Source organism: Gambusia affinis, linkage group LG18, assembly GCF_019740435.1.
Source record: "Gambusia affinis linkage group LG18, SWU_Gaff_1.0, whole genome shotgun sequence".
Classification (NCBI taxonomy): domain Eukaryota; kingdom Metazoa; phylum Chordata; class Actinopteri; order Cyprinodontiformes; family Poeciliidae; genus Gambusia; species Gambusia affinis.
This window is the reverse complement of record NC_057885.1, coordinates 21062320-21086940: the sequence shown is the minus strand read 5'-3', so window position 1 is coordinate 21086940 and position 24621 is coordinate 21062320. Positions and strand designations below refer to the sequence as shown.

General features: G+C 37.3%; 2 protein-coding genes across 2 annotated transcripts in view; one reads left to right on the top strand and one right to left on the bottom strand.

Moving 5' to 3' along the window:
• Nucleotides 1-1519: 1519 nt before the first annotated feature.
• On the bottom strand, nt 1520-10246 carry LOC122820284 (type I phosphatidylinositol 4,5-bisphosphate 4-phosphatase-B-like). The gene is made up of 7 exons (XM_044097579.1): nt 9927-10246; nt 8008-8189; nt 6409-6515; nt 5642-5753; nt 5507-5559; nt 5297-5387; nt 1520-4343 (listed from the first exon to the last, which is right to left on the bottom strand). The coding sequence occupies exons 1-7, from the start codon at nt 10018-10020 to the stop codon at nt 4200-4202; spliced, it is 783 nt and encodes a 260-aa protein (XP_043953514.1). The 5' UTR covers nt 10021-10246; the 3' UTR covers nt 1520-4199.
• A 1817-nt stretch (nt 10247-12063) lies between these two features.
• LOC122820699 overlaps nt 12064-24621 on the top strand; it is a 37233-nt gene continuing 24675 nt past the window's right edge. The window contains exons 1-11 of the mRNA XM_044098269.1: nt 12064-12170; nt 14451-16934; nt 17118-17179; nt 17442-17471; nt 17587-18827; nt 18947-19188; nt 19882-19934; nt 20354-22449; nt 23604-23732; nt 23834-23868; nt 24079-24231. Of these exons, the coding sequence (XP_043954204.1) occupies nt 14646-16934; nt 17118-17179; nt 17442-17471; nt 17587-18827; nt 18947-19188; nt 19882-19934; nt 20354-22449; nt 23604-23732; nt 23834-23868; nt 24079-24231 (6330 nt within the window). The 5' untranslated portion in view covers nt 12064-12170; nt 14451-14645. The remainder of the gene's footprint in view (nt 12171-14450; nt 16935-17117; nt 17180-17441; nt 17472-17586; nt 18828-18946; nt 19189-19881; nt 19935-20353; nt 22450-23603; nt 23733-23833; nt 23869-24078; nt 24232-24621) is intronic.

Below are 24621 nucleotides of genomic sequence, written 5' to 3'. Positions count from 1 at the left end.
GTCCGAGCCTCAAGAAGCAACTGGGAAAAGCATGCTATCCTGGAGTTATCCCAGTGAGGCAGCAGCTGGATGGGGGAGGAGACGGGGAGGAGAGTTAGGAGGAGAAACGGGATGGAAACCGAACGAGAACTCACTAACATCAAAGATTTATTAAAGAACTTAGATTGATTTATTTATTTTTTTGGCGTGGTGTATAAGGGCCATTACAGAAAATAAAAGTTTTAAAAATCTAGGAAATTTTATTGAAAAAATGTAAGAAATTCTGAGAAAAAAAATTGACGTGTGGACATTTACTGAGTTTTCCAAATTCAAAGTTTTCAAGGTTTTTTCTTGAGATTTTCAGGGATTTATCTAAAAAATTCCAAGATTTTGTAGCAAATGCTTGACTTTGGAAACTCAGAATGGGTTTTTTTTTTTTCTCTCATTAATTTCTGAGAGTAATTTAAAGATTTTAGTTTTTTAGCAAATGTTTAACTTTTCAAACAGAAATTTAGCAAAAATTCAGACTTGAAACTCAAAAGCTTTTCACATTTTTCCCTCAAACAATCTCAACATTTCACAGTTTGTTCTAACAAATCTTCAACTTTTCAAAATCTGAAATTTCCCAGTTTTTGCTTGAAATTGTCAAATTAAGCTCTAAATTTGCGAGTATTTTATAGCAGAAATGTATTTCTCTTTTCTTCTTTTTTTTTTCTTTTTTTTTTTTACAATCCTATGGCCCCAGTGCTTACAAAAACACACAGCCATGTTTTGGCGACACATTCATGTTTTTTTTGTGTCTGGAAAATTACCGTTTCCAATACCTTTAGAACGTAAGGTGCCGTTACCTAGCAACCCCAGAAAAGGCTAGGCAGTTACCTAGCAACTCAAACAGATCTTCAGGACTCGGCGTGGTCAGTGTTTTTCAAGGGGCTATGCAATAAAATAATGACATTAAAAGACAGAAAACAAACAAATGGAGCAATATTATAAATATGAAGTGGAGCTGCAGGTTGCGCTCATTCTTCAGATCTTATTTCTTCCTCTCTGCTGACCTCTTGTGGTTACAAGAAATAAAACTGATGTTAATAGTTTTTGCCACTTTTTATTAATAGTAAGATGATATTAGTAAATATAGATAATATCCTGCATGGACTGAAATTAAAGATTTGATAATATATGGAGCTTTTGTGTCTTTGCAATAGCACAATTTAAATTGAGTTTGCATAAACTCATTTCTTCTCTTCATATCAAAACCTGACAGGCAAATGAGATACCAGCTATCTGCTAATACTGTTAAATTTACATAAAAATGTACAAAATAAAAATAAAAAAAACTATATAAAGTATTTGAAATAGTAACTCATCATAAAGTCATGCATATTAAAAATAATTTTACTTTTAGGCCTCATTTTCCATACAATATCTTAAATTGTTTGTATGCAAAATGTATACATTTATTCTTCTCATCATTTTCTTTTAGAAATATATACTTTCTGGATTTAAAAAGTAGTAATAATAAATGACAATGAGCCAAGGAGTTTGTTAAAGGTATTACTTTGTTTCACAATATACAAAATAAAGCATCCATCCACCAAAAATACAGTGAGAGAACCAGACAGGAGTAGTACTTCAGTACAATGTAGTGCAACATGAACATACATTAATCAAACACAAGGGGGCAGCAGAAACTCCTGAAATATTTACATTTTCACAGAAACATTAGCACTTATTTCCACACATTAGATTTAATCAGATTCAGATCAGAGTTTCCTTTCAAGACGAAAGAAATGAAATCTGACAAGTTTGATTTTTATGAATAAACAATAAAATAAAATAAAAGGACAAATAAATCAGATATGTTCAAAAGTCCCTGTATGAGATGAATCTGGTGCCAACATGCTAATAAACACGAGGTTATAAGTAACTTAAAGATTCCCAAAATCATTCACCTATAAACTATCCTTCTTATTTAAACATTAAATAAACTGAATTAAGATATTTTTACACTAAACTGAGCAAAGGTCTTTCATTGGTAACAAAACAAGAACTTACTTTATTCCTTCTATTCTGCGAATAAATCAATTTAAATGGTTACATTAAATAAACAATGCCGCTGAAGTGAAACACGTGTTCCTTCGAATGCTTCATATTTTACATTTTCTGTTCATTTAGGCTTCATGAGGTAAAATATTCTTGACATCTTCTTATTTTTGAAGAAACTATAAATTACTTAAACACATTAAACCTTCATTTATCAGTTCAAGCTTGACTATTTCTTTAAAGAAGTCAACTCAGCTTTTAGACAATTTTTTTACACAACTTCAGATGTTTTTATTTTAAGCCCCAGTGCTAGACCTGAACTCTGTACCAGACAATAAAAACACATTAATATCCTGTTAGTGGGATCGATTTAAGCTTCGATTTTAGAGATGTTTCTATGTCAAGTGGTTTCTGTAAGAACATTTATACTTTAAATTAACTCCCTGCAAAAAGTAAAGCACAAAAACATCAATTTATCATCAATATATATCCATCTGAAGACAAAAGTTTGTATTTGTGTTGGTAAAATTTAAATGATGGCATCAAATAAACTCATGATCATTCCAGGTTATTTTTTATGTCCATTGCAAACATGACAGTTCAGCAAAACATCAGTTAGCTTCTGCTTTCATGTCATTTTTCCTCGTATTTTCTAATAATGACTCATCCAGAAGGTAAAATAACCAATCAGATAAATCTCTCTACTTTTACTACTCTGGGCCACAAAGCAGGCTCAGGTAAACTCAGGTGACCTGAGTTTAAAGTTTCTTCAGGTGATCTGAGTTAATTAACATGAACAGCTGAGATCTGAGAAGATTTTACCATCTTCTGTCTTCACTGAGAGTCGGGATTAGAGTTCATATTAAAAAGAGACAATCCTGATATGAGAGTTTATTTTTATCTGTGAAAGATGGAAAACGGGGGCAGGGGAACAATGTGAAACTGATTGACATCATGATCAATTTCTCCCTAAATCTCATGTAGATTGGATATTTGACGTTATTTTAATGGATTAATCTTCTTAAAGGAGAGTTTAAATATTTTTTTAAAATGATTGTTATTCAAAAATTTTAATCTCAGAGGTGAAACCCCACCAAAAGTGCAATTATCCAGTGTTATTTTTTAAAAAACGCTTTAGAAAATAAATAAAGCTGCAGGAACTTTTATTTAAAATTAAGTTTTTACATATTTGTTAAAACTGTCTCCATGTAGACATTTTAATATGAGACAAATAATCTGTGAAAAGACAGATTTCCCATTGCGGTCTGAAGAAATGCACTAGTTCTGAACCAAAATAACAAATCAGAGTCAGGAAGAGAGTCTTTGCGCTGTTAATCAACCCAGTAAACGAGCTGCTAAATGTTCTAACGGTGGAAAAAGAACTTCCTGTTACAGAAAAATGTTTATCCACCGTTATTGGTTTCCATGCTAACTAGCTCTAGCATTCACAACAGACCATGCTAGCTGCGGCATAGCAGAGAGCAAACAGGAGAAGAGCAGCGCCACACAGAGGATGATTGACAGCACCGACAGGTTCAACAAATACGCAAAAAAATATATATTTTGTATAAAAGTTACATACTGCAGCTTTAAAAGGAAACTACAAACACTATATGCTGCATTATATATAAAACCATTACAAATCCAACAGAATAGTTCTTATAGAGAAAGTTTGTGATTTTAAGACATGGTGAGTAAATAAATAAATGGTCTTCTTACTATGTGATCCTGGAGAATTAAACATAAACCTGATGAGACGTTTTTACTGTAATGTGATTTCATTTGAAAAACTAAAAAGTTAGTTTGTGTTTTCAATGAACCAGCTTACAAAAAAAAACTCTCAGACACCTGAAGTTACTTTACTACGATGTTGATCCTGCTTTGTAGTTCAGATTCCTTTCATTTATTTATGTTAATACTTTTTAAACTTGATGATGGCAGTAAAATAGAAAATGCTTCACAAGATCTCAGAGTTGTTTTTGGACAACTAGCAGCTTTTATTTCTTTAAACCCAGTATAGCACAAGAAAGATACTTTACTCTAAATTCAGTTAGTTTTCCCTTCCTGTGTCATTTCAAGGTTACCACACCAACTCTCAGATCGTTTACCACTTGTCTTGCGTGCTCCTGATCTGCGACAGGAACTGACTTCCCTCTTTCAGTTCCTGAACGGTCTCTCTATGTGACGTTGGACACGGGGTCGCTGATCTTAAAACACCTCCAGTACATGGTTCTTGCCAAGGTAAAAAAAGCTAACACAATTAGCAGCACCCACGACACGTAGATGCCCTTCGAGTCCTGCGCCGGCTTCCACGTACCAACCTGAACACAACCACACACATACTGTATTTGTTCAAGTCCTTTCAGCTCCAGACAAACACAAATTAAGGAGTTTTCTGAAGCTGAGTTGGCTTTGAGGTACTTCCCAGAAGAATCTCTTCCTACAAACAAGATCTTTAGTTGGTTTTCAGCATATAATGTCACTTAAATTTAGTACATTAAGATTGCAATTGACTGGTGGCATCCAAAAGTTAACATTTTAGCTCATGATAGCATGTAAACTGTAGCTGAGTACTTAGTTCATGATGCTAGCACTAATATATTAGCTCACAATAGCATATAATCTGTTGCCATGTGATTAGTTGATCATGCCAACATCACCATTTTAACTATTATTAACATTTTAGCTCACATTAGCATATAACCTTTGCCAAGTACATAGTTAAACATACATTAGCCTTTTTGCTGGTGTTGAATGTTAGACCAGTGATTTAGCATGCAGAACACAGTTAATGTTAGCCAACTTCCTACTATTAGCAAATTGCATACATTAGCACGTTAGCAAACCAATTTCATTAGCATTTTGACCTAATGAGATTACATACTCAAAATTACCAAAGAAGATAACATAAGTTAGCTAACGCACTAGGTTTAGTCAATATGCTAATTGCAGCATTTAGCTCAACTTAAGTTCAGCCTAATTATACTGAACGGTTATTCATGTTAGCTAACATCATAGACCTTTGAACTGCAGCAGTTTGTAGTTATCTGCAACAAGTTTATGCAAGAGGCGAGTTTAGCCCAGAGCTAAAGACATGTCCTGATTTTAACCAATAATTTTTATTTTATCAACCAGATAAGTTATTTTGTTCTCTTCTTTAGGTTAGTATAAATACCTCAAATTAAAGAAATGCATAATGAGAACTATCAGAATGTCATTGTGTCATAAATAAATCCATCTTTACCAGAACAGTTTAACACGGATAGAAACTCACCAAAAGTCCAGTGGTGGATACTGCCAGAACAACAAAGAGCAGAAAACACAGCAAGCTCCTCCTCCTCGGGTATTGCCGACCAACTGAAGAACTGATGAATAAATAAGGAAAAGCATTTTATTTTAAAGCAAACCTGATCGGGTCACAAATCAAAGAGACAAATGTATGGATCCGTCTCTCAAAGGTGCAAACAGCTGCAGAAATGCTTACACTTTTCGGCAGTGTGGACATCGGGCCAAAGTCCGGTCTGAAATCTCTGTCCACTGGAAGTGTGGAATTAAAAACAAGGAAAGATCAATACCAGTGAAAATACATGTGCAGCCTGTTGCAGTATTTGCCATTTACCAGGAATGTGTTGGCGCAGTGTCCGCAGATGACCCTGAGTCCGACGGGTTGGTGCCGCGGTTCTGGACTGTCACTGCCAATATGGACTGGTCCCAGGTTAATGATGCGCTTACTGGTCAAAAAACATTAATAAAATAAAATAAAATCAGGAAACTGCTCACTTAAAACAGCTCATAACATAATCCTAACATTTAACCGTCCTGTTGTCCTCGGGTCAAAATGACCCACCACTGGGTTAAAACTCCCAAAAGATCCACTAAATGTTATTTTAGGACAACAGGAGAGTTAAATGCACAGTGGAGCAGTTGATAGCACTGATGCCTTGCAGCAAGAGGGTCCTGGGTTCGATTCCCGCCCCGGGGTCTTTCTGCATGGAGTTTGCATGTTCTCCCTGTGCATGGTGGGTTCTCTCCGGGTTCTCCGGCTTCCTCCCACAGTCCAACAACACGACTGTCAGGTTAATTGGGCTCTCTAAATTCTCCCTAGGTGTGAATGTGTGAGTGTGATTGTTTGTTTGTCCTGTCTGTTTTCTGTGTTGCCCTGCGACAGACTGGCGACCTGTCCAGGGTGAACCCGCCTCTCACCCGGGACGCAGCTGGAGAGGAACCAGCAACCCTCCCAACCCCATTAGGGACAAAGGGTGAACAGAAAATGGATGGATGGATGTTTAAAAAGAAATTTCTAATCTGACAATAACAAGCCTCATTGAAACTCATATTCTAATTTATTTCATAGGACTTCAGTATTTATTTTTTTTCCAGTCTTACCAGTACGGCCTTGGACAGGCGATCTTTTGGGATGTGACTTTGCAGATCAGCAGACAGTTACATGGACAGCGAACGTACTTCTTTCCAACGGGAGCGTTCTTTATCGGCTACAAACAGAAAACAAAAGAAACTTTAAACCAAATTCAAAACTTTCAGATGGAGTCTATCTCCATATCTGACAAATACAGATGGCAAAATATTCTGATAAATGTCCGGAACAGCAGAGGAATCTGAACTTTTTGTCAAAGTTTATGAGGGTCAAGAAGAAAAAAAAACTAAAATTAAGTCCAATTTTCTTTTCTTGTAGAAAATAAGTGTTATTAATTATAGATTAATACAAAACTTAAGAATGATTTTTTATATTTGCTGTATTAAAAAGAGAGATATCAAGTCTTCAAAATTTCTAAGTCTCAGTTGCACAAATTGATAAAAGAATTGATTAAATAAATATTACTTGCTTATGTAATAGATTAAATAAAAGCTTTTTCAGTAAAACTTTCTGGATCAACAAGATTTTAATTTATACAAAAGTTTAGTTGTGAAAAGATTAATATTTTATGTTGTAACTAACATTTCCCATTGTTAGAAATTCATGTCAATAATAATTTAATCCTGATTAAAAATAAAAAGCTTAATAAACAAATATGTGAACTTCCTCCAGGGGCCACACAAAACAGTCCCAGGGCCACAAATGGCCCTTTGGACACCCCTGCTTTACAGGGTTAAATTATTCAGACCTGAACGTTCAGAGTCACATAAAGACAGTAACAAAGTCGGCCTTCTATCACCTGAAGAACATTTCCAGGATTCAGTAAGATCTAGAGCACAGGTGTCAAACTCCAGTCCTCAAGGGCCGCTGTCCTGCAGTTTTTAGATGTGCCACAGGTACAAAACACTGGAATGAAATGGCTTAATCACCTCCTCCTTGTGTAGATCAGTTCTCCAGTGTATTTTAAATGACCTAATTATTCTATTCAGGTGTGGTGCAGCAGAGGCACATCTAAAAGTTGGAGGACACCGGCCCTTGAGGACTGGAGTTTGACACCCCTGATCTAGAGGCACAGGTCTACCTAAAAACTCAATCTGATCCAGAACGCTGCTGCTGGAGTTCTGACTAAAACCAGGACGTTAGACAACATCTCCCAGTTTTAAAGTCACTACACTGGCTCTCTGTAGCTCAGAGAATAGACTTTAAAAATCACTGAATGGTTTAGCACTACAGTACATTAAAGATATGATGTCGTCATAGCAACCTTCCAGACCTCTCTGGTTCTGCTGGTATCGCCAGAACCAGAACCAAACATGGAGAAGCAGCATTCAGCTTCTATGCACCACTTCCAGAAAACTGCAAAACAGCCGAAACACTGAGTTCCGATCTAAACTAAAAACCCACCTTTTGCTTTTGAACCCTAATCAATGAAACATTGATCAATGTTTATTAGTGGAAAAATGTAATGTTTTCTGGTTTTCTCAATTGTTAACTGTATGGTGTTTTCTTTAAAACTTTATGTTTTTATGATGTAAAGCTCTTTGAACTGCGCTGCACAAATAAACTTGACTGACTGATAGATTGATTGAATGAGTCTTTCTTGATCTTACTGTAGCTTCGTTGCAGATGCTGCACTTCACCACATGCTGATGCGTCTTTCCCTCCACAGAGATGGCCGTCTGACAGACCCGACAGCTGATGACCGGAGCGCTGCTGCTGTCTGGACTGCCCTGGGGCGAGTACGGGGGTGGAGCTTCGCTGGGCGCCACAAAGCTGGGAAACGGCACTATACCTGAAGACAGGAAGAAGATGAAGAGATCCAAACTAACAACAGAGACACTAATAACAGCAGCTTATAGGGTAAAATAGAGGCTTACATTGAGGCTTTTTGTAGGTTTCTTTGGTCGCATTGTGCAGTGATCAGGCCCAAAGTTGGGTAGTAACCAGTTACATTTACTCAATTGCATTTATTTGACTTGCTTTATGTAAAAATCTTACTTTTAAGAGTATTTTTACTTCAATGTACTTTTTATTCACCAGACACAGATACAAGTTTTGTACGTTTTTTATTGAAAGAAAATGATCTGGAAAAATGCTCTCTTGCCTGATTCTGTAATTTGTCATTGGAATTATTTTAATTTTGTTCTTTAAAAATAACAAAATTTGCCACACAATTTTATATTTTAGTCCGTCTAATGATGCCGTTTTCAAATATTAAATTACTAATGTCCCGATCAGATACTCAGTACATGAGTAGACTTTTTACCAAATACTTTTTTACTCCAACTCTAGTGATTTCTTGAATGGCTACTTTGTACTTTGTACTTGATTCAAACTGTATTGAAGTCCTGCTACTCTATCTTGAGTAAATAATTGTATCATCTGTAAATTAAAACATCTAGAATGAGTTCACAAACATACAGCTTTAAAGACGGCAATAAAAGTGTTCAGGATTCAGGTCAGTAACAGTGACAACCTCACCATCACCATTTTCTTTTATTATCTTTCACTCAATCATATATTTTGCAACATGAATGTCTGTGCGAGTAACCAGGGGTGTCAGCAAAGCTGACACTGCAACTGAGAGTGAAAGAGGAAATAAAAACACTGAAGTAAGTTTATACATCAGGAACTAAAGAATATACAAAAAAAACTACAGCTTCAGAGTAAATAAACTGTTACAGTTGGCATAGTTTTATATTTACTGTTATTTTAACTTCATTTGTAGTTTAAAGCAGAATATAGGACGAAGACCAGCTGATTGTTTGGCAGCTTTTATGTAATTGTAAAGAATAATTAACTTTTTTCCACTTTGCTCTTTACAGAGCAATAATTGGACCCCAATATGCTGATATTAAATGACTAATTAGTCCAGTTATGATGCAGTGTATTGCTTAACAAATATGTGGTTTGCAATTTGCCAAATGTAGCTCCAACATCATGATATTCCTTGTTTTTTCTGACTGGAAATCAGAGGCATTTGTCTTCCTTGTAAGCCAGTCAGATGACTGCCAGTAGACAGCAATAGGCGGAGGAGGGGCAAAACTTTGTTACTCTTTGCTCCATACAACTGGAGAAAAATGTGGTTCACACAGGAACAATGTGAACCACAAACTTCCATTTGTAAAACTGAAAGTTTTTAAAATTATGGTATTCCTGGTTCCCATTATCAAATTATTTTCATTCATTTCACAAGATACTGAGAGGAAATGGTAACTAGTGAATGTTTCATGCTTTAACAGCTTCAAATGACTGCAAAAGTAGAAAATAAATAAAATACGGACTTATAATTAATTTGTAAACATATTTGTAATTTTACACATGTGAAACCTGTCTTAGGTGTGTCCTAATTTCCCAATCGATGTCTACCAATGTAATCCGAACTCAAAGCTAAAACGGCTAAGCTTGTTTACATTAAAACATTTCCAGGACTAAACACATATGTAAATGTTTTAGTTATTCTAGAATACGTTAGTTAGCATTTATTAATGTAGTTTTACTGGTTAACAGGAAAGGAATGTGTACGTACTCTGTGGATATCCATCGGAGCCTCTCCGAGGGAAGAAGCCGTTGGTCGCGTATGGCTGTTCGGGCAGCAGCGGTGACCGCTCCTCGTCCGCCATGGCTGACCGCCTCGGACCCAAGTCTTTCAGCGCGCCCGCTGGAAAGTGCTCTGGAGCGGCGGGTAATCCTCTGGACCTCGATGAAGATTCCCAGGGGTTGGAAATTAAACCACCCCAAAGGTTTGAGTTCACATGACACGGCGAAAATCACCCACTGAATGCGGAAACGACTCTACAAAAACATTCGTCACATGACAGCCGTTTGAGTCACGGTTGTGATGGACATGGGGCTCAGCCAATGAAAACACTCGCTGTGTGAAAGTGGGTGGGTCTAAGAACGTCCGACTTTTGCGGCGTTCAATTTATACTTAGAAGTCGGATTTTTTATTTTACAGGCAAATAAATTAACAGAAACAATAATCTCCACGAAGACGGTGGTTCTCTTCATCTCTGACATCAATCAATAATACGAATACTTTTTAAAATTATTTGTTTTAACATCTGTTGGTTTAGCATTGTCAAATTAAATAAAAGCGTAGCATATCACTGAATAAAATGTAGTAATGAAAATATCCGGGGTAATGTAATGCAGCAGCTCATGTCGCTTGATTTATGGATTTATTTGAGAACGACACGGTATTATTGATAATGTTGACACATCTATTGTTATTTTTAACAAGCTTAGGTCATAACAACATTATGATATTTTGACCGACAATAATTATTTGTAAAATTATTTTAGTTCACGGTAATGCAATATTAACAGAAATATTAAAAAAAATAAAAGTTTCCCATAAAATGATTTAATGTTTAATACTTTAAAGGAAATAATTTTTTTCTGCTTCCAAAACAGAAAACATGTATTACCAGTTCCAAAAATTAAATGAAAGGCATGTTTAATACCTTGTTGAATGTTGTTATTTTTCAGATAAATGCATTTTGATAGATTAAAACCAGTTCAATTATTTCTATTTGCATGGTTCGTTGTTTTTCCTCTTTTCTCTCCCTCTTTCAACCAATAAAGAACTGGATAACAAAAGTTTTCGGTCTGGTGCTTTGGTTGCTACAACTCCATTGTTTTAAGGGTAATTTTGTTTACAGAGACATAAGTGTCCATCTTATTTGTTGTTTCTGTTGTTTTCTTTATTTATTTTTGGATAATTAAAATCACTTCCAGTTTCAGTGTTAGATGTTAATAAGAAATTAAAGTTTGTTGATATTTGAGAACATGTTCTTGCATTATGATGCTATTGCCATTATATTACTTGAAAATGGTGTCGATACGACATTATTATTGTTTATCGTGATAATTTCTGAGACAATTTATCCTCCAGCAAAATTTGTTATTGTGACAGACCTACTTGAAACTGGTAATCATCCCATATCTATTTATCTTCTTAGTTTAACATCAGAGTTGGGGTCGCTCTGCTGTCAAAGAAATAAATTTCACAAATGCAGTGTTTCTATTAAATAAGACACAATTAAAATTACATGTGAATAAGTTTGTTCACGCGATAAGTCATAAAAATACATGCTTTCCATTATCCTTCTTCCATTTCCTGTCGTCTTTGTCTTTCTCACCAGTAGCAACATCCGTTGTTGATCACATGACTCGTGTGATGCGAAAAGTGTTTCCTGTGCAGTTTTGCGAAAAACACGGATTTCAATACGGCCGAAAAAGCACCTCAACTCAGCGCAAAATCTTTTTATGAAAAAGTTTTCCGACATAATTGTAACACGTGAACTCGTGCGTGACGTCACTCTATTTTCAAAGTAACTTTTCCGAGGTAAATGGAATGCAGCACCAGCCCTCTGGTTTTTCCCGCGCGCTGAACTCGGATTTAATGCCATAAGGACTACGACTTGATAAAAAAATGGAAAGTTGCCGAAAACAAAAAGAAACCCCCAAATAACAAAATAATTTAATTTTAAAACACAATAATAGACTTATTAAGATCATAATGTTTGGATATATACACATCTCGGAATTATTCACGTTCTAGTTACGCGAACATTTCGATTTATGTGCGAAATTAAATGGTGCCGTTCATTCCTCCATCCAGGAGAGGGCAGCAGGGTCGCGTCGTCATCCACTCAGAATTAACCCGAGAAGAAGAATAGGGAGCGCAACGCTCAAAGCAACATCACGCCTCCTGAATGCAGCGTCTCCATGCTTCTCTCCACGCGAGTTACAAAGCTGCAAACAAAAGGTAAGAAACTGCAAAAACTTTGCACTAAAAATGCTTATTTGCGGTTTTTAAAGGTTATGCACGAATATATTGACATGTCATCGGTTTTTGCTGTCGTTAAAGCAATCATGTACGCCAGTGACTGAGTTTTTTCAGGAAAGAATCCTCGAAGTTTGTGAAAAGTTTGCTTTTTAATCCTGCAAACAGCAGTCGGCAGAAATGTTCGGTGATTTTCCTGCTTACTGACTTGCTTTTTGTGGGTTTTTGTCCCTTTGGAGACATTTTTTCCCCAAATTCACCTCCACAGGAAGCCTGGAGTTTTTTTCCAGTTTAAAAAGTGGCTGAAAAGCCACATTTTGTAGAAAAGTATTGATTATAAATAAAGAAAACTTCTGAAAAGGGACATTTAGTGAAAAACAAAGGAGTGTTAATGTGCATAAGTTTTATATGCATGAAAAATCAGATGTATCTAAATCCATGTAAACACAGAAACTATGAGGAGGATATTTTTTTTATTGCATTTAAGAGTGATATAAAAATTCACCAACCGAGTTGAGAATTTGAGTATTTTTGGGATAAGATTCGCACAATATGATAAAATCGAGTAAAAATTTCAGCGTGTTTACACAAACATTAAACAACATCATGATTATTAGTTATTCTCCCTGCTGCAAAACTGAGGCCATCTTCACTACCGTTTTGTTAAAGTAAGCAGAGCACTGATATATTGATTGTTGTGGAGAATTATAAAGTTTACGCAGCTCTGGACTTTTTAGAGAAACAAAAGGCTAGCAAGCCGTTAATTAGTTGGGCTATCTGCTCAGGTAGCTTCCCTGCAGTCATCTTCGTCACTTACATGATGATCGTTGCGTACTAAGGTTTTTTTTTAATGCTACATTACCTTAAAAAGAGAGCATATTGGAGCTTTTTGAGTGTCTATCTTTACTTTCTGTGTTTTAGACTTTAGAAAAATGTCTAAATAGCCGAATTTGTGTTTCTTGGGAAAAGGTTGGACACTTCCCGTTCGCCTGTTTACTTCCTGTGTGCAGCAAAATGTTGATAGGATAGTGATGTTTTGGGGAAAAAAATGGATAGAACTTTGGGTTCACCAATCCTTTCTTTGGATTTTCAGTAAAAGAAATAAGCATTAGGTGAAGTACGACAAGACATTTGAGTGATTTTGAAAACATAACTTGTTTTATTTTTATTTTTATATATTTTTACTCTGATAACCAACACATTCCTTGCATATAAATGTAACACTCTGAATATTGTCTGAATTTAATAAAGGTTTACCTCAGATTTGAACTATAAATTTAACCAAAGGCTCGCAGCAGGGCCAGTAAATCTCCCACTGCGAATCGGAGGCCATCTTGTCTTTGTGAGTTCAGTCACTGTTGAGTAATCACTTCTAAGTGCGACTTGCCCCTTATCTGATGGTTCCTGCCTAAATTGTTGGCAAGCCTGATTTACAGCTTTGCTTTCTGAAAAGGCTAAAAGGATGTGGAATGTAGTAGGAATGGTAAAAAGTAAAAAATGATGCATGTTTATTGTAAAATAAATGAGATTATCTGCTAAATGTTGTGAGCTTTAAAAGAGATTGAAAAATAAACCTAAAAATATAAAGCTAAGTGGAAATTTTAATATTTTTATAACAAAAATTACTATAATTCATATAATTCACAAAAATAATAAAATCAGGCAAAAGAAAAATTTTCCAAATCAATTTCTTTCCATGAAAAGCCTGTCATTTTTGTTTAAAACATGTTTGTTTTTCATTCAGTTGGTAGAAAATCCACAAATTTTGCTGGATACAGTACTTCAATACTTTATAATAAAATTACTCAATTAAAAGCACAGCATATTGAAAATACTCTTAAAAGTAATTTTTTTTCAAAAACGTTACTTGAGTAAATGTAACTGAGTAGATGTAACTAGTTGTTACCCAGCTCTGCCTGTGAGAGGTTTGACTGACAGACCAGCTCACCAGGTCATGTCTGCAGTTAGTAATCGTCGCCCCGCTGTAACCAACTAAACAACTTTCTTACTACATTTAACGATATTGCAGACAAAAAAAATTGTATTGGCCAAAAATGTGCAGGTCAGGCTTTTTAAAGATTGGTAATCATGATCAGTCAGAAAACTGCAACCGGTGCATCTCTAGTTGATACTTTTTCTTAATAAAAATTAATTTAATGTGTTTTAATGCAATTTATCTATATGAGTTTCTTATTCTGATTTCACCCGTTTCTGCACTTGTGTCTTTTTAGTGACCTACTTTTTTGTTTTTGCTGTCTTCAGTTTGGTGCCTCCTGTCTTACTTGCTGAAGGTAAGGTAAAGGACTGCTTCATGGGCCTAAACAGGCTCTTCCAGGGATTTTGAGGATAAACTGCAGCCTGCACTGGCTGTTAAAGAACATTGTTCTTATTGGTGATTGATAGCAGAGCTACCTCACCACATAACTCTCTAAACCTCTGAGAAACATTACCTTCCTTATGTCTTATCTCATGTACAATCCCTTTTCCCCTGGGACACAGAATGCCTCCCAGGGGCAAACTGGCCTCTTCAGTGTGAAAACTGAGAGAGATCCTTGGAGAACAACACCAAATGTTGGACCTGAATCCAGCTTTACCTTCCCTGGAGCGTCTCCTGGGACTCCTACCTCTTCTAAGGAAAGAGAAATTAAGCCATTCTCTTTGCCAATTAGCAACTACAGGCCTGAAAACTATCTGACAACTTCACAAAGTACCTTCAACGTTCCCCACAAAGAGGAGATCAAACACCAACCTATAGATCAGGGTGCGTTATTTACCATCACCCAAAAAGAAACCTTATCCACTTCAGCCCCAAAGATGTCAGCTTCATATGGGCATCAACTCTCGAGCACCAGCTGTAGCTCCTACAACTTTCTGCCAGACCACAAGAGTACGGCCGACGATTTCTCGAAATTGGCATCAAATGTGTCTGTTTATGCCACTCGAGAAGAAGATCAACCCAGTTACTTTGACTGTAATCCACAATTGGCTGGGAACATTTTAGAAAATTACGGACTGGAGAAAGCAGACCTGGACGAACTACTGAATTACTCTGAAGAGCAGACTACTGCCGAGAACTTGCCCTACCTCTTACAAAGCATTCGCATGAAAAAGGCCACGAGGAGTGCACCTGGAGTTCGGTCTAACTCCGACTCTATGACTCGACCCACTGCAAGCACAACAGGAGTAGATGCAGTTAATCTTGGAAAGCCAGGAATATTGCCGGACAAAATGTCTTCATCTACTCTTCTTCATCCAGTGAAAACTATTAAAAATGAGGAAGCTGCTGCTGGTTCTGCAGAGGTAGATGGTAGGAATATTCAGAGGAACTCTTTGCTGATGGATAATTTTCAAAACAGCAGCAAAGAGGGGCCACTCCCAACTTTAATTAAAATAAAAAGTGGTGATTTGGGTTCTTCAGGTGACCAGAAAGGGTCTTTTGTTGCCGTGCCGCCTCCAAAAATCAATCAAACTAGACTGCTTCAAACTCAACCGAACCAGGTGAGTGGAATGACTCGATCCATTGGTTTTGGACAAACAAAAACACCCAATAATAACACAGATATGATTATTAAACCAGTTAAACAGTTTGACTGTGCATATACTGGAAAATCTATTACAGATGTTGAGAATACATCTGTCAGGAACATTCAGACTGCAACTGGGGTTGGTGGAAAGGATAGCAAAGAAGCACCACAGCCAAGCGTGGCAGAGTTAAAGAACAGCAGTTTGGTTTCTCCATATGACCAGAGCGTATTTGCTGCTGGTTTCAACCAACTGAATGTTGTGGCCTTTCCAAAGAGGAATGCAACTGGAAAACTGGAGACCCAGCAAAACCTTACGTCGCAGTCAGTTCCCCAACATGAAACCAGAGATGCTACATCCAGTGGTGAAAATAAAATTCAAGGATCAAATATGGCAGACTCAACGATTAATCTGCAAATGCTACAGAAAACCAATATAAAGAAAATTTTGCACATTCTGAAGGATTTGCAGCCTGATGTGTCTTATGCCGCAAAACCAGATTCTCAATCACCTTTCATTCCCAAAATGCCACATGTTGAGAATACATCTGTCAGGAACGTTCACAATGCAGCTGGGGTTGGTGGAAAGGATGGCAAAGAAGCACCACAGCTAAGCTGGTCAGAGTTAAAGAACAGCAGTTTGGTTTCTTCATATGACCAGAAAGTATCTGCTGCTGGTTTCAACCAACTGAATGTTGTGGCCTTTCCAAAGAGGAATGCAGCTGAAAAACTGGAGACCCAGCAAAACCATTCATCCCAGTCAGTTCCCCAACATGAAACCAGAGATGCTACATCCAGTGGTGAAAATAAAATTCAAGGGCAAGGATCAAATATTGCAGACTCAACGATGAATCTGCAAATGCTACAGAAAACCAATATTCAGAAAATTTTGCAGATTCTGAAGGATTTGCAGCCTGGTGTGTCTTCTGCCACAAAACCAGATTCTCAATCACCTTTCATTCCCAAAATGCCACATGTCTCGGATGTTGTTCTACCTTCAACAGTTGTATCCAAGAACCCTGCATCCAGCGTTTCTCAGTCTCAGCCAATCATTAAAACAAATAACAATGCTCATGTGCCATCTTCTAAACCTCGACCTCCAGCCAAGACTGGGTCCTCTGAGGATCTGCCATCCCTTGGTGTGAGGCGTGATTATGCAGCAGTAATGCCAGGAAGATTTCCACACATCTGCTCTTTATGTAACAAAGAATGTCCTCAACTAAAGGTAAGTGTGTGTTGTTTTTTATCACTTCCTCTTTCATAATAGCAATTCCTAACTGCTAGTAACTTAATTATTCCAGTTATTTGTCATGCATTAAATTGAAAACATTTTAAATGTCTCTGCATCTCAATGTGTTTTGCAAACAGAATGTCAAGACAAGACTTTATTTGTTGCTGTTTATTTTAGGATTGGGTTTCCCACCAGACAAGCAACCAACACCATGCGAACTGCAACCGCCTTCGCAACCAGTTAGTACATTTAACCGTTTTTAAGAAATATTTTAAGTTTTTGTAAAGGTAAAGGACTGTGTAATGGGTTTTCTGGAGTATTGTTTGTTTTTGATTTAAACCTAAGACATAACAAGAAAACATTTTAAATATAAATGTTTAATTTTTCTCCTTTAACCTACAATGCTGGTGGGCTTTTGAGGCATTATTTCAGAAAGTTTAACGTATCTATGGAGACCTTTCGTTGAATGTGCTGCTGATTTTATTTTTTTCTCTCCCACAGATACCCTCATTGGGATGAGGAAGTGCAAAGGTAATTTTTTATTTTTTCAAATATTTGCAGCAGTAACAACAAGAACAAGTATTTCTCATTGCCAAGTTTCTTTTTTCAAATGGTTGATTTGATTCTTGTTCACTAATCGTTTTAGGGATGCAATTAAAAGTTCTAAGACTTTAACCCGAGCCTCCCTACATCATCGTTCCCGCTCAAACAGCGGTACTTGTTCCAGCTCAGGAGATGGACGAGACAAATCCATCAGCCGTTCACATTCCCGCTCATACAGTCCACGTCGTCGGAGGAGCTCAAGAGACGGAAAGCACAAATACAGCAGTAGATCAGGACATGGCAAAAACAGATCCAGTAATGGCTCCAGTTCCCGTTCACACAGCCCCATTCGCCACGGCTCAAGAGATAGAAAAAACCACTCCAACGGTACTTCCTCCCAACACAGGCTGCAATACCGCACCTCAAGGTCGAGGTCTCGCTCTTGCTCCCCACGTTATAATCGTTCTGGTTATCGATCACGTTCAAGAAGCTATGAGAAACGGTCCTCACCAAAGAGAATGAATAAGAAATCAGTTTCACCAAGAAGGACCCACGAACGACGGTTGTCTCGAGGAAGAAGTTGTGAGCGAAGATTGTCACCAAGAAGTGATCGGAAAGAAGGGTCAAAGAGATTCTTTGAGCGCCAGTCCTCCCCAAGAATATCTGATTATAAACGATTGTCACCGAGGAGTGGATGTATGAGACAGATGTCCCCAAAAAGAACGGATAAACGATGGTCCCCAACAAGCAATGGTGAGCACCTCTCACCCAGAAGAAGTGGCAACAGAAGACGGTCACCAGTGATGAGCCATGACCAACACTCCTCTAGGTCAAATGACAGACTGTGGTCACCACAAAGAAGGACAGATGTTAGTACTTATGACAAGCACCGGTCTCCGCCAAGAAGGTCCGACGACAAGCACCGGTCTCCGCCAAGAAGGTCCGACGACAAGCACCGGTCTCCGCCAAGAAGGTCCGACGACAAGCACCGGTCTCCGCCAAGAAGGTCCGACGACAAGCACCGGTCTCCGCCAAGAAGGTCAGACGACAAGCACCGGTCTCCGCCAAGAAGGTCAGACGACAAATATTGGTCACCGCCAAAGTACCATGATCGACAGTCATCCCCAAGAAGGAATGATGATAAAAGACGGTCACCAACAAGAAAACGTGAATCATTCCTTGAAAGAGATGAGCAACAATTCCTGTCGAAGCAGAGTGATGAGGAAGCGTCAAGTGTTAGGAGAAACCGCAAGAGACATGCGACTCCAGAAGAAGAGCCATCCTGTCAGAAAAAGAAGTCCAGCAGTGTACGGATGCTGACAAAGCGGCTGCTGGAAAATTCAGGTTTGATCTGGAAACATTGTTGAATCTCTAAAATCAAAGTGTTAGTATGTCTTTACTAGTTGAGTGTCTCTATCTGTCCTATAATTGTACTAATACTTTCTCATGCATTCTTCTTCTAGCTTTCGAGTCTGCCTCAGGACAGTCCAACATCAAAGATGTCGTAGATTTAGTGGTTCCTGTTTTACTGGCTGAACTTGCAAAGAATCAGGATTCCTCACAGTCATCATTAGGATTACCCTCACAGGACAAAAGGAGAAAGGTCTTAACACATTCATCAAGTGGAAGACAGTTATCACCATCTTCTTCAAAAATACTGTCCAAACTCAAGCAGAAACATGCAAGATCTTCTAAAAAGACCAAGGTTGGTGTGCGTCTTTGAGTTCATCAAGCTACGATATGTTAGCTTCATCGTTCCTACATTTTTGTAGCCTAAATAAATTGCTAAAAATTCGGCTGGGATGCAAATAGTTCAAAATTCATGGGCTTCAGATTTGGAGTTGACCATTGTTTTAGATTATTCTACAGGTAATGGATCCAATTCGAATTTGTTCAAACCTTTATTTTAAAACATATTTCTGCATGTTCAAAAGGAGATAACCTAATTTTGTTTAGTAATACAACCACAAAGGTGGCCAGATAATATAAAGACTGTTGGACCTGATGGAACAGTTTCCCAATCCTGAAGTGAAGGTATATCAAAATTTAGAAAATTGTGTTTCCACCTGTGTGGAGCTTGTCAACATTGGCAGTAGTGGGATATGGGCGAATTTCAACACAAGCTCATTGTTGAAAAATCTTTGCCTCTGTAAGAAGCTAGCTAGGTCCAATAAAAACATCAAGGACAGACTGAAATTATGCAAAAGGTAAAATGATCAACAATGGGAGGCTGGTGTGAAGCTTATTGCGTTTAGTGTGAAGATCCAAATGGATCAAATGTAAAAACAAGCAGTTGGCCTTTTCCTAAACCCTCAAAAGAACATTTGCGTCACTCCCAAAACTTCTGTAGATTGTATTTTCACTAATCTGTTCCATTTACAATGTGTTCTGTTAACAGGACAAGAGGGCCCTCTCCGTTTCCTCACAACATAGAAGAAAACATCATAAACTGTAAGTTATGATTGAGACTTTTTTCAGTTCAATAATTTTATAAATTATGCAGTAACAGTCACCAAAAATGTTTTAAATTCTTCCACTTTAACTTGTATCACCAGATGCTGACGCATTCAAGACCATTTCTGGATTAATGTCCATTTGAAAACCAAAATTTACTTTATATCTTGACTTCTACTCATCCCCCACCCCTTTAAAGGTTTAAAGCTAAGTGATGAGTTATCATGTCTTTTGTTTTATTATAGTTCTGAGCTCTTGGGTTGTGAATGCCACTCAGTCACCCTTTGTTAGACACAAACTACTTGATTAAGGCCTTTTTGGTGGCTGCAAGGTTTGGGTAGCTGTTTGTACAACAGTGTAATATCATATAAGTTTGCAGGAAAATGAATGCTTTTTTTTGTTTGTCTCTTTGACAGAAGATCTGAGGATTCCAAGAAACTGGGTTCATCTGAGAGCTTGGACCATCTTCCGATAAAAACGCTTTTGTCTTTGCATCAGAAACTTGTGAAAAAAGCGAAACGCTTATCTTCCAAAGGAACACACGTCTCCAAATCCAAAACTTGCTCGCAAAAAACACAGGCTTTGAAGTCGGTTGTATCGGTAAAAGAGCCGTTGAAACAATTAGTTTCCTTGAGGTTCAGAAGTCTGGAAACAAGCCCTGATTTTGGCCTCTCAAATCAAAGAACTGGACCTATAGTTTTCAGAAAAGATCAAGATTTTGAAGCTGCAGTTAAAGAAACGACTAGAGTTAAAGGGACAAGGAGGATTATTATTCCTGAACCAAATGAAGAAAAGAAAACTGTCACCAAAGTAAAGCTTGATTCTTCAAAAACATTTGCAAGTAAACCGCTGGATAAAACTGCTGAATGTGCTGGAGTAGCTAAACTAATAAAAGTTGAAGATTCTTTGGGAAATAAACAACAAACTGCAGATTCTTCACAGCTTCAACTGGTTAGTAAAATGGTGACCGCACCAAGTCCACTTCAGGCTCAGGAGACAATCATCAAAACTCAAGAAACCTCGGGCAAAACTTTGCCAAAAGTCCAACAAAAAATGGATCCAGAATCCAAGAAGTCCAAAAGCCTTGGAAAGAGTCCTGATTCAGGTGACACAAGAGACAAACCAGGAGCCAATGTTTTCAAAGAAGGCAGAGAGACTCAAGTTGCAGTGAAAGACACAACCAAGGTTGGGAAAATATTAAAGAAGTCTGTCGCTGAAGCAAAGGAAATGGTCACAAAAGTAAAGGTCAATGCTTCAAAAACCTCTTCAGATACACTTCTGGGTAGAAATACTAAATGTCCTGGAATCGCTAAGCTAACAAAAGTTGAAGAGTCTCTCGGAGATGAACGGAAAACTTCAAATGTTTCGCGTCCAGAACCGAAACAGATTAAGCCGCTGATTGGTAAAGTGGTGACCAGACCACATCCACTTCGGGCTCAGGAGACGATCGTCAAAACTCAAGAAACCTCGGACAAAACTTTGCCAAAAGTCCGACCAAGAATGGATCCAGATTCCAAGAAGTCCAAAAGCCTCAGAAAGAATCATGATTCAGGAGGCACAAGAAACAAACCAGCAACTAAAGTTTTTAAAAAAGGCAAAGACTCTCAAGTTGCAGTTAAAGACAGAACCAAGACTGCAAAAATGCTAAAGAAGACTGTTGCTAAAGCAATGAAAGGGAAGAAAATGGTTGCAAAAGTGAAGGTCAAGGTTCCAAAAACATCTACAAATAAAAAGTTGGATGAAATCACCAGATGTCTCCCAGAAGGTAAAGTGGGAAAACTTTCAGGAACGGCCTTTGGAAACTTTAGTAAATGTGATCAAGCAAACGTCAAAGAATCCGAACCCTCCCTTTTTGTGTCAGTTATTACATCCACAATACCAATGGCGGAAAACAGTCCAGGTGATTGTCAGATTTCAAATCCCGAGATTTCTAAAGCAAAGACCTCACAATTTAACTCCAATGAAAGACGGTTACAAATCAGCCAAGAAAAAGAAGAAACTTCATCTGAGGGCATAAACGTCTCATCCAAGCTGACGATGTCAGAAGATCTCTCTGCAGTTTGTCAAACCCCAAAAACAGACAGTTCTGGAATAAAGGTTTACAAAGCTGCCTTCCTCTTAAAAGACACTGCTTGCCTTGTGAAGGCAAATGTTTCAACAACTGAAATAAGCAAACAAACAGAAGTTATTATAGAAGGTAATGCGATGAAAAGAAAAATTGATTTTCTTGAGACCAACGAAGATGAAGTGACCGCTAGAAAAGCCTCCCCAGCTAAACCTGAACATCCTCAACCAGGCAGTGGAGTTATCACCAGTCCAGAGAAACCTGCTGATCCAATGCTGAGTCAACAGACAACGATGACAACTCAAGAAACTCCAGACCTGGCAGCGCTAAACCTGAAGACCAATGGCAAACAGCTGGAGGTCCAACCGCGGTCTGCAGGAAGCTCTGCTGAGACACTTCTGGATGCATCGCAAAAAACTGAAGGGGACCACAAAAATAACCAAAAAGGTATGCTGGAAATACAAATAAATACAAATGACCTGTTTGTATTTTTTTTCACCGTATCAACCAGGTATTTTGTGAGTGCTTGAATCAGGCAATTTAAAGTCATTTACACGAGTAGAAGAAAAATAAACATTAAAAACAACATTCCAGTGTCAAAGTAAGAAAATACGACTGGTTTAAAAACCGACAACACTTTATGATGATCCACTCGCCATTAGTCAATGGCAACTTTTAAATAAGCAGGGGTTTAACATTGATTTGAAGAAACTGTGTTTCAGCATTTTCACAGTTTTTTGGAAGTTTGTTCCAATTAGAGGAGCATAGAAGCCAAATGTTGGTTCTCCATGTTTGGGTCTAGTGATGCAGTCTAGAAATCTGGTTTGAACCAACCTGAAAATTAGGTAGAGTTTATATGAAAAGAGACTAACTGATTTTTGAAATTTGATTTAAAAACAAACAAACAAAAAAAAACTTATTCAGACATTGGAAAGCACATTTGCTATTTAACCAAGAATCTGTGTTGGATTGGTTACAAAGTAGCCCATAATCTAGATTATAATAAAAAATTTTTTTAATTTATACTTGTTTTGTCATAAAAGTGACTCTCCATGGTGATCAAGTCTGACTTTCAAGCTCAAATATGAAATAAAAAAGAAAAGATTTTTGCTTTTTCTCATGAGCCAAAATCAAGATAAAATTATTACCTGGGCAAAAAAATATATATTTATATTTTTTAACTAAAATCACCCAAAATCTATTAACCCTGTTAATAATAAACTAAACATGCAATGTTTTAATTAAACAATATCAGACATTAGTCACTAGAGAGACGTGTAAATAATTGCAGATCCAGAGCTATTAAACGGTTTTGCATGTTTGTCTCATTAAACAAAAGGCATGTAGCCTGTAAAATATTTTAGGCTTGATTGCCTGCTAAATTTAATTTCATACTTTTTGGGTGGGGGGCTGCTCAAAGTCAGTCCCAGGGCCACAAATAGCCTTTTGACACCCCTGCCCTAAAAGATTTTAGAGAGAAAAAAGCCACAATAATCTTTTATTTTTCTTCTCACCACAAAAATAAAAATGATTAACTCAAATTTAATTTCTGTAATATTTAAAATTGTTTGTCCTCTGTGTTAATCATTTCTCTTCTGAAGTTGATGTTCTGGCCCAGAAGAACCCGGCCGCCTGTTTTCCAAACGCAGCAGCTGCTGCTCTGAACCGCGTTGAGTCCTCAGTGACGGTTGGAGAGAGGATTGGGTTTTACCTGAAGCTACACAATTTCAGTAAGAAACAAGTTTGTATTTTCAAAAAAATAAATAAATAAAAAATACAGAAGGTTTCTTTTGATTTTTAATGTTTTATTGTTGTTTTGACCCTCGTCTAGAGTGTTTCCCTGCAGGAATCATCCTGTCGTCCAAAGTAAGATTTATTTTCTTGATTTATTCTCCCCTTTGGCTTTTTGATGTAGCTTATAGTATATAGAGAAATTATCCTAAAACTTGATTTGGTACATGAGTCTGAATCAAAACATTGAGCCAGTGATTAATTATCTAAATTAATCACTGAAGTTTCAACTATGTTTTTAATCTTGATAAGTATTTTATTCAAGTTTTTGCCTTTTTCTTCCAGCCTTACGCTCTCAACTCAACACTACTGTTGATAACGAACCTTCCTGTGGACTATAGCGGCTCCTACACTGAGGAGGAAGTTGTGAACGTTCTCTGTAAATTTGAATTTCAATACGCACACGACAACATCTACGTTATCCCTCAGACTGGCATGGTAAGCACATGGTTGTGTTTTTGTGTTTGGTTGAAACTCGGCATTCTGGATGTCTTGGTGGAAGCTAAGTGAGCTAAATTTTTTAAAAGTTAGCAATAGCGCTAAAAATTAGCTAAACTATCTGCAGAAGTATGTCCATCTCTGTCAATCTAGACAGTAATTTTTTTAAGGTTTTGAGCATTAAGATGTTTTTTGGCAATATCTTTTGTTCTTTTGGGTTTTTCAACTTTTTTCCCAGTCTGTTTCCTATTGTTTAATTATGAACTTTGGCCTCAGCTGATTGAAGTGAGGACTGCTGTGCCTGTTCTGTAGGTTTCTGTATGTTTGAACTGTCCAGGCATTCCTGTCCTATGTTTACTCTGTTTGTGAATATGGGCTTATTATACTAGA